General features: G+C 47.3%; 1 protein-coding gene across 1 annotated transcript in view; it reads right to left on the bottom strand.

The window, feature by feature from the left end:
• The window catches only part of ASTN2 (astrotactin 2), a 984,610-nt gene that overhangs the window by 833,122 nt on the left and 138,711 nt on the right, over positions 1–12,777 (bottom strand). Inside the window, exon 2 of the mRNA XM_065946624.1 lies at positions 8,050–8,237. Within this exon, the coding sequence (XP_065802696.1) occupies positions 8,050–8,237 (188 nt within the window). The remainder of the gene's footprint in view (positions 1–8,049; positions 8,238–12,777) is intronic.

Below are 12,777 nucleotides of genomic sequence, written 5' to 3' on the forward strand. Positions count from 1 at the left end.
CAAGCCCCAGGCCAGGGTTCTTTGTGCTATATGCTTATCACATGGTCTTCCTACTACCAGATTTTTGCTGCCATCTTTTAAAAAATATTCTGCTTAGTCGAGATGTTTCCCCTTCCACGCTGCCTGCTCTCTGGAAGGCAACCAGCATGCACTGCCCCATGCTGGTTGGCCTGCGCACCCTTCATTAATATACGTAAGTGAAAGTCGCTCAGTCACATCCAACTCTTCGCGACCCCATGGACTACGGAGTCCATGGAATTGTCCAGGCCAGAATACTGGAGTGGGTTGCCATGCCATCCCTCAGGGGAACTTCCCAACCCAGGGATCGAACCCAGGTCTCCCGCATGGCAAGCGGACACTTTACCAGCTGAGCTACCATGTAAATAACAGAGCAATAATGCTTATTGTTATTAATTGAATTGTGCCCCCCACCCCACCCCCCAAAAAAAACATGTTGGACTCTAAATCCCCAGTACCTCAGAAGGTGACCTTATATGGATACTGGATATTTACATACATAACCCAGTTATGATGATGTCATTAGGTGGGCCTCAATCCAATATAACCTGTATCCTTATAAAAAGGAGAAAATTTGCTTAATTATGTTGAATTGGTTCATGGTGCTTTTTCGGTCTACTATATCCTTCTTATCCTCTGTATATTCAGTCTACTAATTTTTGAGAGTTTGATACTGACATTCCAACTAAAAAGATCTTAATTTATCTACTTAAATAATTGTAATATACAGTGGAACTATATGTAACTTTGTTCTGTATTTTTCAAGTCTCCTATAAATGTTATAAATATGTTATCAAGTCTCCTATAAATGTTATCATATCATATCACATCATAATTTCAAAAATTTTTAAAAAGGGAAAAAAAGAAAATCTGGACATGGAGACAGATTTCTACCATGGAGAATACCATGAAGAATAGAGTCATCCTGCCACCAGCCCAGGCGCCTTGACCAAAAGTTAGGGGAGAGGTCTGGAGCAGATCCACATCATGGTCTGCCCACACCTTGATCTCAGAACTCTATCCTCCAAGACAATGAGGCAACACATTTCAGTTGTTTAAGTCACTCAGGTTATGATACATGGTGATAGCAGCCATAGGAAATACAGGCTTATAAACAGCAGAGTCTACACACGGATGACAGCCTGACTACACGTCATGCTCTGGCACAGGAGCTATACGTGCATCATCTCAGCTGATCCTCAGGCAGCATCCTTGGGCAGGTACTTCCATTCTCACCCCACTGTCAACGACTAAACGGAAGCAGCAGAGAGAAGGAGCATGCCCAAGTCCCAAGGCCAGTAAGTCAGCTACAGTCCTTGTGGTCCCAGGTCTACAATCCTTGCAGGGCAGTTACATTCTTTACACCTACATTTTCTCAAAAGTATAACAGGAGTAATGGCACCTATAAATTAGGATTATCATAGGATTAAATGAGTTAATCTGGCAATGACTATAACACTGAAGTGATGTGAAAGTCACTCAGTCGTGTCCAACTCTTTGTGACCCCATGGGCTATACAGTCCACTGAATTCTCTAGGCCAGGATACTGGAGTGCGTAGCCTATCCCTTCTCCAGCGGATCACCCTGACTCAGAAATCGAACTGGGGTCTCCTGCATTGCAGGCAGATTCTTTACCAACTGAGCTATCAGGGAAGTCTGACTTTAACACTAACCAAGCATTATAAAAGTGCTTGTTAGCATTATGATAAGATCCTTTGCTGTTTTGATTATTTTCTCATAAATTTTCTAGCTAATGATTGTTTCTCTTAACATATGATCCCCAAAAGTAAACACAATATTTCAAGTCTCACTTAGAATCTTCTAAAACTTAGTTGTTCAGAAAACTAGTTTTTCAGGAATACAACTTAAAGTGTAAGATTCACTTTTAACATTCCAATTGCAGAGCTGGCTTGTTCTGAGCCTGTGGTTGATTTTGTTAAAGCCTTTTTTCTTTTTTTTCATTTTTCTAGCAGATAGGATTTCCATCGTTGGGTTTAGTGGGTAAGGAAAGCATTGCATGATTGAATGAGTAAATCAATGGACTAAGAAATGCATCATACGCTGTGAGTGAATAAAGGCAACAGTTGGGGAAATGATCAAAAGCCATTTTTTTCACAGAAAGCTTTAAAAAGTATGATCCCCATAGCACACAGATCCTTTAAACAAAGCTACTGATTGAGAATGGTAATAATTTCTTAGATTTATGTGGCAGTTTATAATCCTCAAAGTATTTTCCTATGGTTATTATTACATAGAATCATAGATCTTCTAAGTTTGAAGGGCCTACAATAGTCTTCTAATTTAACCATTATTTCTCTCAAAATCCTGACAGATAGGGCTTCTTGCCTTTGCTTGCATACCCCCAGAGTCAAGGAACTCACTACCTATGACTCAGTCCCCTCCATTGCTGGAGAATTCAAGCGCGTTGAAAGGTTGGTCCTCTGTAACCACCCCCCACCCCCCATCAGTGCCCGCCAGTACAAATCTGCGGCATTTTCTGTGGGCCAGTCCCTTTGAAAGAAACATGTCCTCAAATGCCTTCTCTTTTCACACATCAGATCAAACATTTCCTTCATCCCCTTGCTCAAAACATTTTGGCAACAATATGCGTCACTGTGGTCCCTACAGCTAACACTTTAATATGAGCTATCACTTTGTGATCACTGACTGAATCTCGGGCCCTGAACCATGCAGAATCAGGCCAAGGGCAAAGATCCTTCTTGATCTGTGCAGACGAGTCAGGATTCCAGCACTGGTGCTCACTGGTGAGATGAACTTCAGCAAGTTACAAAAATCTCACTGACTCCAGGTTCCTCATCTGTAAATGAGGGACAGGAGCAGTGCCTATCTTATAAAAAGTGAAAGCGAAAGTTGCTCAGTCATGTCCAACTCTTTGCAACCCCATGGACTGTACAGTCCATGGAATTCTCCAGGCCAGAATAGCGGAGTGGGTAGACTTTCCCTTCTCCAGGGGATCTTCCCAACCCAGGGAGAGAACCCAGGTGTCCCTCACTGCAGATGGATTCTTTACCTGCTGAGCCATGAGGGAAGCCCTGTCTTATAGAGGAACCAGAACAATTCAATGGAACGATGCACGTGTTACTACATTGCACCTGACATCAAACTTTGAAAGTTTGGTCCTTTACAAGCCCTCAGTGAGGGTAGCCATTATTTTTATTACGGAGGACCTTTGCATGTATGACCTTATTCAGTACTTTGAAAAAAAATCTAAGAATTAGAAAATATTACCCCAGTTTTACAGATGATGAGTTTGACATGTCCAAGGCCATAAGGAGATAACTGTTTAACCTTGGCGTTGACACTCAAGTCATAACCCCTCTTAACAACATGTTCATAGATTCCAAATAAGGTGGGGATCTATGCATGAATTTGTCCATAATATTTTATCTTTTAAGCCAGCAACTAATGCAGAGAGAAGAGAGATGATGGTCTACAGATTAAGGGCAGAAGACCCACCTCTACAAATGAAATATTGGCTTTGCCATTTAACCGTGACCAGCTCACACTGGTAACTATCGAAAAGTATTAACAGTTCAGGAGCCACATCTATGAAATAAACATAATAACAGTGTCCACCTTAAGATATATTGTGAGGATTAAATTTAATAATGCATGTAAATAAAAATTTGGAACACTACCTGGCATGTTGTAAGTTCTCAATAAATGTCAGGTATTGTGAATATTTCTCTAGATCAGATAGCAAGATAGCAGAAAAAACAAGACTAAATCCAACATCTCTTGCCCTACATTAGAGTATTTTAAACACTGTTGCAACGGTAATAGTAGTAACCACCATCACTGTGTGCCTATGATGTGCCAGATGGATATTGAGTGCTATTTATATATGTTTCTTACGCTCTTCTCATTCATCCCGAGAGACTGGTAGGATCAGTTGTTTTATAAAGAAACAGGCTCAAAGAGGAGAGGGGCGGCCCCAGAGTAAAACCATCAGGAAGCAGGAAGCAAGAAAGACAGTGTCTTCCAAACCTCCGCTCTGTTCTCTGCATCCATCGTGGCCCCTGCACGACTGAGTAAGGCCTGTGATTGTTCAGGGAAGCTGAAGCTAAAGCCGCCGACCAGATGAACGACCCCCTACTCTCTTCCTCTGCCCAGGCGTTCACCAAGTACCTCCTTATTGCCTGACCCTTGGGATATTAATAGTCAGATGATGCAACCTTCTGGGATAAAGCAGATGCTCAACAAGCCGGAAAGGGCATGCTGGTTCCACTCCGGCAGGCATGGATTGTCACAGGTTCCAGTGACTGAGCTGGAGCCGGTTGCTCCGCATGGGTGGGCAGGATATTTATGCCGAGGTAAGTGGAGGAAAAACACTGACACGGACCGCCAGATTTCTCAGATGTGACTGGATGGTTTGGTCTTCTCCCAAACCATCTCAGATCTTCACTGGAGATAATGACAGTGCAGAGTTTGACAGAGGGAGAGTCACAGTGTCCTGAACAGCCTTGTGACATGAGCTTGGAACCTTGGAAAATCTTGGCCCCAACAGAGCTTTCTTATTAGCCAGCGGGAGACCTGGGTTTGATCCCTGGGTAGGAAAGATCCCCTGGAGAAGGAATGATAACACACTCCAATATTCTTGCCTGGAGAGTCCCATAGACGAGCTTGGTGGCTACAGTCCACGGGGTCACAAAGAGTCGGACATGACTAAGTAACTAACTTTCACTTTTCACTTTCAGCCTTAGGCAAGTCAAAGGAACTCAATTAGTCTCAAAACTTTTCATCTGTGAAATGGGAAAGCCGATCCAAGCCACCATGAATGTCATTTTTATTTATTTATTCACTCACTCATTCACTCATTTATTTATTAAGCTGTGCTGGGTTTTAAATTGCAGCCTGCATGTCCCCCATCTTTGTTGAGGCATGTGGTATCTTTGTTTCCAGCCAGCAGAAGTCTTAGCTGGGGCATGAGGAATCTAATGCCGGCCCCCTGCTGGAAGCAAGAAGTCTTAACCACTCGATCACCAGGGAAGTCCCATGAATGCCATTTTAATTGTTTGGGATTTAAAATTTTTTTTAGTTAAAAAAAAAAACAAACATTTTTTTAAATTAAAAAGATTTGGAAGGTACGAGTGAGAAGAAGCAAACACTGTTTTTTGTTTTTGCTGAGTTACCTGTGGCCAGAATGGCAAGGCCAGAATCTGAGCTGCCTGGGTGGAGAGTCCTAGCTTGTATCTGGACCTCAGTTTATCCATCTGTGAAATGAATGGGTATAATATATCAGCTTGCCTCCATAATAAAAGTGTGTGTGCGTGTGCTAAGCTGCTTGAGTTGTGTCCAACTCTTTACGACCCCATGAACTGTAGCCCACCAGGCTATAGTCCATGGGATTCTCCAGGCAAGAATACTGGAGTGGGTTGCCATGCCCTCCTCCAGGGGATCTTCCCAACTCAGGGATCAAACCCAAGTCTCTTAGGTCTCCTGCATTGGCAGGCAGGTTCTTTACTGCTAGCACCACCTGGCAAGACCAGATAATAAAAGTGTACCAAATAATAAAAGCTAATGCCCTTACATGCCAGGCTCCTCTGACACAAGTGCTCTGTTACACAGTATTAGCATAGCCCTCATTTTTAGAGATGACAAAACATGGCGCAGAGGGTTAAATATGTTGCCCAACATTACCCGGAGTGTTCCCAGAGTGGAACTTTACACCCAAGCACTGGAGCTCAGGTATGAATGCATGTCACCTCCCTCTAGATAGAGGGCAGGGGTCGCTGAGGACATCCCCACTCTGAGAGGCTGGGCTGCCATCAACGGATGCCAAGAAGGCCACTGTGATTCTGGGTCTGACTCTGTCTGCTGAAGGGTAAGGTGAGGGTGAGAAAAATCAAGATATTGGAGCCCTGAAGGGGGAAAGAACTGGTGGAACCACAGGGTGGAAGGCTTAGGCCACCCCAGCTAGCAGGCAGGGAGGGTCTGGAGGGTACCAACCTCTGTACAAACTACTCTACCAGCCACATCCTGGATTACAGGGAAATTCAAGAGACATTTTGGGTCTTGGTGAATTCTTTCCAAGCTAAACTCATTGAGCAGAAAAAAAAAAAAAAAAAAAAAAAACTGAGAATCTCTGACAGTCTTTGGGGAGAGGTCTGATTTAGCATCATTAACATTAGGCGTGGAAGCAGAGAAAGTCCATGCAGGACTAGCATTGTCATTGATATAATTCTGTCAAATTCCCTGGGTTAGGGGAGGACGTAGGTGAGTAAATGCATGCTGAAACAGAAAATGCTTAATAAATGTGAATCCAAACCGAGTCTCACCCTGACATTCAAAGAAGACTCACACCCTGTCCAGTCAGTCTTCTTCACATCAGATGGCACCCCAGGCCGCACGAGGTACTCCGCAAGCCCCCGAGAAGTGCCTACAAACTTGCAACCCACAGTCAGCCTGCAGGCACCCACTTGGCTTGGTGTGTGGCTGCAACACTCGCTAAATATAAAAATGGGAAAAGTCTATCACACTCATTCCATGAATAACACAAAGGCCTTGATTTGTTCCTCCACGTGATGAGCGTGCGTTAGGTCCAAATTTAACGTGGCTGTCTGGCTGGGGTATGTGCGTGTTTTTCCAAAAAGAGAAAACTTCCAAGCACCTACTCAGCTCTAATGAGACTTCTCAGGCACAGTAAGGGTTGAAGAGGGACCCGGAGCACAGAGACCAAAAGGCCGGGTCTGCCCCATTGTGGGCTCTTGGTACTACTGATGGCTGAATGAAAGGCAGAAGGGAGGGGCTGGCTCACGGCCCCATTCTGCTGAGTGATCTCAGGCCAATCACTGCACCTCTCTGAGCCCTACCTTCCTTACACGGACGCTGGGAATAACATTTCCTACACTTGTGCATCTGTGCTAAAGGTAAAAAGGAGAAAATAATGTACGAGTGGCTTGAGGAGTGAGAAGCACCAGACAGATGTCAGTTGTCGCTATTATCTGATATTTCCTGGAGCCAATTAGACCCTGTAACATTCTTCACTTTGATTCTTTTTTTCAATTTACTGTACAAGGCCATTAATTACAGCTTTTCAAATCCATCGTTAATGTGAGTCTACATACATCGCAGACTTACCATTCCAGTGATTTCTGCCCTAGCACCCTTCTTTAAGGAGGCAGCAGCCTCAGAGTTCCAGATCCTGGGACCAACAGAGGTGGGAGGCCACTTCACTTCTCTGTGTCCATAACTTCATCTCTAACATGGAGGTGGCATGCCTGACTTCTTGGGGAGAATGCAATGAAATAATGTCCATGAATGTGCCCAGTGCAGAGCTTGACAACAAATGGTCAACAAATCCTTGCATTGCAAAAAGGAGTGCAGAGAAGAGTTCAGTTTTTATAGCCAGACACGCCACACTTGGGTTCAAATACCCAAGAGCAGCTCATCTCTTCCTAGCTATGTGACTTTGGGTAAGTTTCTCTGCTCTCTGACTCAGTGCTCACAAATGTGAGTGAGGGCAGTGGGGCCGGGCGGGGCCGGGGGGATGGTGTGTAATAGTCCTGGCTATGCAGAGTTCCGTTCCGGGGGCCACCATGCACGGTCTACACTGAAGAGGGTGTTGTGAGGGTTAAAACACATCAAGGGTGCTTGGGAAAGGGCAGCCCCACTCCAATTTTGTTTGCTCAGTCTTTCTTGGAAAGGCCAGTTGCGCTGGAGCACTGAACCTCAGCCCTCAGTCAAGCAGGCCGAGCACGTGACAGATGTTAAACAGCTATTCCCAGAGATGTCGGCCAAAAGGCCAAGGAGTTGGAGACCCTTTATTTTCTCCTCTGAAGCACAATTAGCTTGTCACAGCTGACAGATGATGGACGAGTATACATCAGTCCAAGTGACACTGCGGAATCCATCTGACCTTCTGTTTATCATTCTGACCTCCCGTACTCAGCCAGATCCTTCCCTCCACCTGCTGGCAATCCCTTGCCTCCTGCCACGGGCTCCCCACCTTGCCCTCCCCATCACCCCCCCAACTCCCTGAAGCCCCCTCCTGAGTTCCCACTCACTCACCATCACAGAAATGTGGAGAATATGCATCTGCTCCTCTACGATCTCCGAGGGCTCCTGGAGGGTGGGAGCGGTGGCCTGGGCCAGCTGCCCGGAGCTGCTCATGGACACGTGGAAGTACAGGGTGCCGTTCTCCAGCCACTGCTGCCGCCAGTGGACCAGCGAGATGTCCGCAGCTGTGCCCGACATCTCTGCAAGACAAGAGCCAAGGAGCTGGGTGAGTGGCGGGCCAGGCCTCGGCACACTGGGCAGAAGAGGAGAAACACACATTTGGGAGCTCCAAAGACATCTACTCTGTGCCGGATGCCTTTCCCAGCATCAAATCTATAAGCCAGAGTCACTCTGCTTTGCACCTGAAACTCACAATATGGTTAATTGGCTATACACCAATATAAAGGAAAAAGTTTAAAAAAAATCCATGAGCCAGAGATTGTCACTTCCATTTACAGGCGAGTCAGCTTGTAGCAAGGTTATCCCAGAACAACAGAGTGGCAGAAGCAGGATTTGAACCCAGGTCTGCCTGGCGCCCTTTCGATAGCACCATGCATGATAGGGGAACTCATTCCACTCCAAAGGTGGAAACAAGCTAGGCAAGAGGTGAAGAAGGTGCGTACGTCCTTCTGAGACCATGGAACTAAAAGCAGGTGAAGGAAGGACCTTTGAATGGGAAGAGGGGGAGCTCAGAGTGTGAACTCTTTAAAAGCTCAGCTAGAAATGCTCATGGCAGAAATGCAGAACCGCAGAGCTGCGAAGGCCCAAAAGAACATCTGGCCCAGCTGAGGGGCTCAGGATCATCCTCTATGGGAAAGGAGCTTGGCAAGTGGATGGTTCTGAGCCATTTCTCCTGCTGCAGTCAGAGCAGCACCATTCCCCTCCTCATGGTGTGCAGATAGTACTCTCAAGCAAGGAAGTCCTGGCACAAAGCTTTCCATGGCTGAAAAATACTTGAAAACACACTTCCCCACTCCAGGGATCTCCTATAACCAACGGGAAGTTAGGACTTTCTAGTCAATTGTAAGGTCACCTAACTTGAACTTCCTAACTCTTGCCTCTATGCTGTTTTTCCCTCTGAAGATGCTCTAAAAATAAGAAATATCACTTAAGCAGTACTTCCATTCAATGCAATTGTACCAACATAGCTTCTTGTTAAGAAGGGCGAGGACATATGGTACCAAAAGCGTTCTTTCATTGGAATCTACAATCCTTTCACCGCGCTGTCTACTAAAGGGAGATGTCCCTGAAAATATTTTGAAGGACAAGGCCAATCAGCATGTCCTATGAATAGAGGGGAAGGGTGATGGGGTTCTTGGAGAATTACCAGATCTTTCTTCAAATCAGTTACTGTAGGAAACATAAGCAATCCATCCATCCATAGACGAGTAGCCTTAATAGTGTTTGAGGCTTGGACCTCTGGACCAAGCTATGGAGCAGGCCTAGAGACAGTATTCCCCTAGTCCCCCAAGGCTTCCTGTTCACACACACACATGTGAGCTTGAGGAGGGCTGCTGAGGAAGATGTGTTAGACCTTCCTATCTAGCCAGCTCTCCCCAGGCCCACGGCAGCCCCCATCGTGTCTGGTCACACTGAGCTAAAAGCAGTCACCTTGAAGCAATGAGACGATGATATCTCTTCACCAAATGCTACTGATTTATTCCTGTATCATCCACCTCCCCCCCATAGACTCTAACTCCTTCAGGTTCACAATCAAAAGTCAGGGGAAGAGCGTCTGCCACTTAATAAGTGCTATAAAAAGTTAGCTATTAATATTTATTATCATTACTATTATTAATAGGGACAGGATCTAATTCACCCTTCAGTTGCTTATAAAAAAAAAATACTTGAGACATTCTTGATTGCCTGCTTTCTCCCCTACCCCTCATCCAGCCCATCAGGAAATCCTTCAAAAGGCACCTGAAATGCAACACTTCTCAGCTCCTCTACTGCACCACCTGAGCCAAGACGCCCTCCTTTCTTGCCTGACTTACTGCAAGGGCTTCTTTTCTTAAAAAAAAAAAAAAAGTTTGTTCATTTGTATATTTATTTTTGGCTGCACTGGGGCCATGTTGCTATGGGCGGGCTTTCTCCAGTTGCGGCGAGCAGGGTTCACACTCACGTTTCGGGGCGCGGGTTCCCTACTGAAGCGGCTTCTCTCGCTGCAGGGCGCGGGCTCTAGACACACGTGCTTCAGTAGCTGTAGCATAAGGCTGTAGCTGCCCCACAGCACGTGGGATCTTCCCGGACCAAGGATCAAACCGGTGTCCCCTCTGCATTGGCACGCAGATGCTCGACCACTGGACCACCGGGGAAGTCCTGCAAGGGACTCTTGACTCTCTTCTTCCACCCCGGGCCTGCCTATTCTCAACCAGGAGCCAGAGGAATCCTGCCACAGCCTGAGTCAGCACTCGTCCGCTCTAAACCAACAGCCTCCCACCTCATCCCAAAGCAAGGGCAAAGCGGCAGATACAGATGAGTTACTCATCCAAGGGAAAACCTGCCTGGGGTTCCCCTGCTGCGCGCAGAGTGGAGCAGGCCTGGAGACGGTCCGGGAGTGCCTCCCGACTGAGAACCGAAGGACCCCAGAGCTCGCCGTGCGGCCCCGGGGAGCAGACTGGCGGCACAGCGCCTCGTCTATGAGGCAGGTCTCTCCCCAGCACCTCCTCTCCCCGCCGCCAGCCTCCGCACCCGCGGACTTGGCAGCAGCTCCTCTGGCAGCCGGCCAGCTGGGCCAGTGCAACGTGAAGACACGATGGTGAATGGCCTTGTTCGGTGCCTTGCTCATTTTTCTCCCGGTGCATCAGAGCCAGAACCAGATGTCCAGGGAACCCAGGGACCCGGGTTTGCCTCTGGAAATCGTTGCCTCTCATTAAGCAGCTCAAGAAAGAGGATCTGCGTGCTGCTGGCAGGGCGGGCAGTGACCGCGCTCAGAGTCCCTGAAGTGGCATGGGCAGAGAGCCCCGGGGGCAGCCGCATCGGGCGGACACAGCTGGGCTCAGAAGGAGGCAGAGGCAGGCGGGGGGAGGCTTGCTGAAATCTTCACCCCTGACTCCTGGGGCTCGCCCGGCCCATGCCTGAAAGCCCATCGCTGAAGCAGCTTGCCATCCCGTGTTCAGATTAGAACACGGAGGGTCACACAGGCTCGGGCACTGGGTTAAGGTCGCTGGTGAACTGGTGCCCGGCGGGATGAGTGGACTGCCAGTCCACATCAGTGTCTACTGTGCCAGCTGCCCTTCGAGCACCTTCCTCTTCCTTGACTGAATTAGCCCAAGGACCGAAGCTAGATCGAGCCCTTTGTTTGCTATGGCGATGACTGCACAGTCAGCAGACAGCAAACGCTAAATGATAATAACAGTGTGTGAAGCACGGTAAATATTGGATCACAGAGGATGGCTCCGGCCGTACGCTATGACAAAGAAGAAGAAAAAGAACTGGGGTTGGGTGGGGACAAGGGGCAGGAAACCTCGGAGGGCAAACTGCCTTAGCGGAAGCAGAAGGCCTCAGTCATTCGTTCTCGCCTTCATTTATTCACGTGTCTCTTCGTTTAGTCATTTGACACACCTCACCGAGGACCCACTCGATGGCAGGTGGCTTAGGAGCTTAGACTCCGGAGTGAATGAGGCACAGGTTTGCCTTCAGGAAACTCACAGTCCTTTAACAGAGGGATTCTAAGGCGGCCCCATGTCACTGTCCACGCGCGTGCACATTCTCCCTTTAATGCGACCCGGGAAACGTGCGGCATCCTGCGCCAGCTCCGACATCACTCCCGCAGCATGCCCGCCCGCCCGGCAGGACTCCGGCTGCTCCTCTTGCCGTGGTGCACACGCACTCTCTTCAAGTCTCTCGGGAACTCTCCACCCAAACCTCGGAAGCTGCCTTCTTCCCGGTCTCTGTCGCTCAGTCTGGTCAGCACCTAGGCAGAGAGGCCATGCTGCCCTCCCCGTGGACAATACAGACCATGGGATTCGCCAGGCCTGAATGCTGCAGTGGTAGCCATTCCCTTCACCAGGGGAGCTTCCCAACCCAGGGACTGAATTCACATCTCCCGCATTGCAGGTGGATTCTTCACCAGCTGAGCTATCAGGGAAGCCGCTTACCTAAAGCACTCCTCTTCAAAACTACAATTTGAAAATCTCCATGCACCCCTCTGTTCATAGCAGTACTATTCACAAAAGCCAACACACAGAAGCAACATAAATGTGCATTGGTAGATGAACGGATAAAGAAGACGTGGTGTATGTATACACAACGGAATACTGCTCAGCCATTCAAAGAAGAGAATAATGCCATGTGCAAAAATATGGATAAGCCAAGAGATCATACAAAATTAGATCGATTATATTCTTTCCAGCCAAACATGGAGAAGCTCCATAGAGTCAGCAAAAACAAGACCGGGAGCTGACTGTGGCTCAGATCATGAACTTCTTATTGCCAAATTCAGACTGAAATTGAAGAAAGTAGAGAAAACCACTAGACCATTCAGGTATGACTTAAAACAAATCCCTTATGACTATACAGTGGAAGTGAGAAAGAGACTTAAGGGACTAGAGCTGATAGAGTGCCTAATGAACTATGGACGAAGGTTCATGACATTGTACAGGAGACAGGGATCAAGATCATCTCCAAGAAAAAGAAATGCAAAAAAGCAAAATGGCCGTCTGAGGAGGCCTTACAAATAGCTGTGAAAACAAGGGAAGTGAAAAGCAAAGGAGAAACCGAAAGATATTCCCATCTGAA

This window comes from Muntiacus reevesi, chromosome 10 (genome assembly GCF_963930625.1).
Source record: "Muntiacus reevesi chromosome 10, mMunRee1.1, whole genome shotgun sequence".
NCBI classification, from domain to species: domain Eukaryota; kingdom Metazoa; phylum Chordata; class Mammalia; order Artiodactyla; family Cervidae; genus Muntiacus; species Muntiacus reevesi.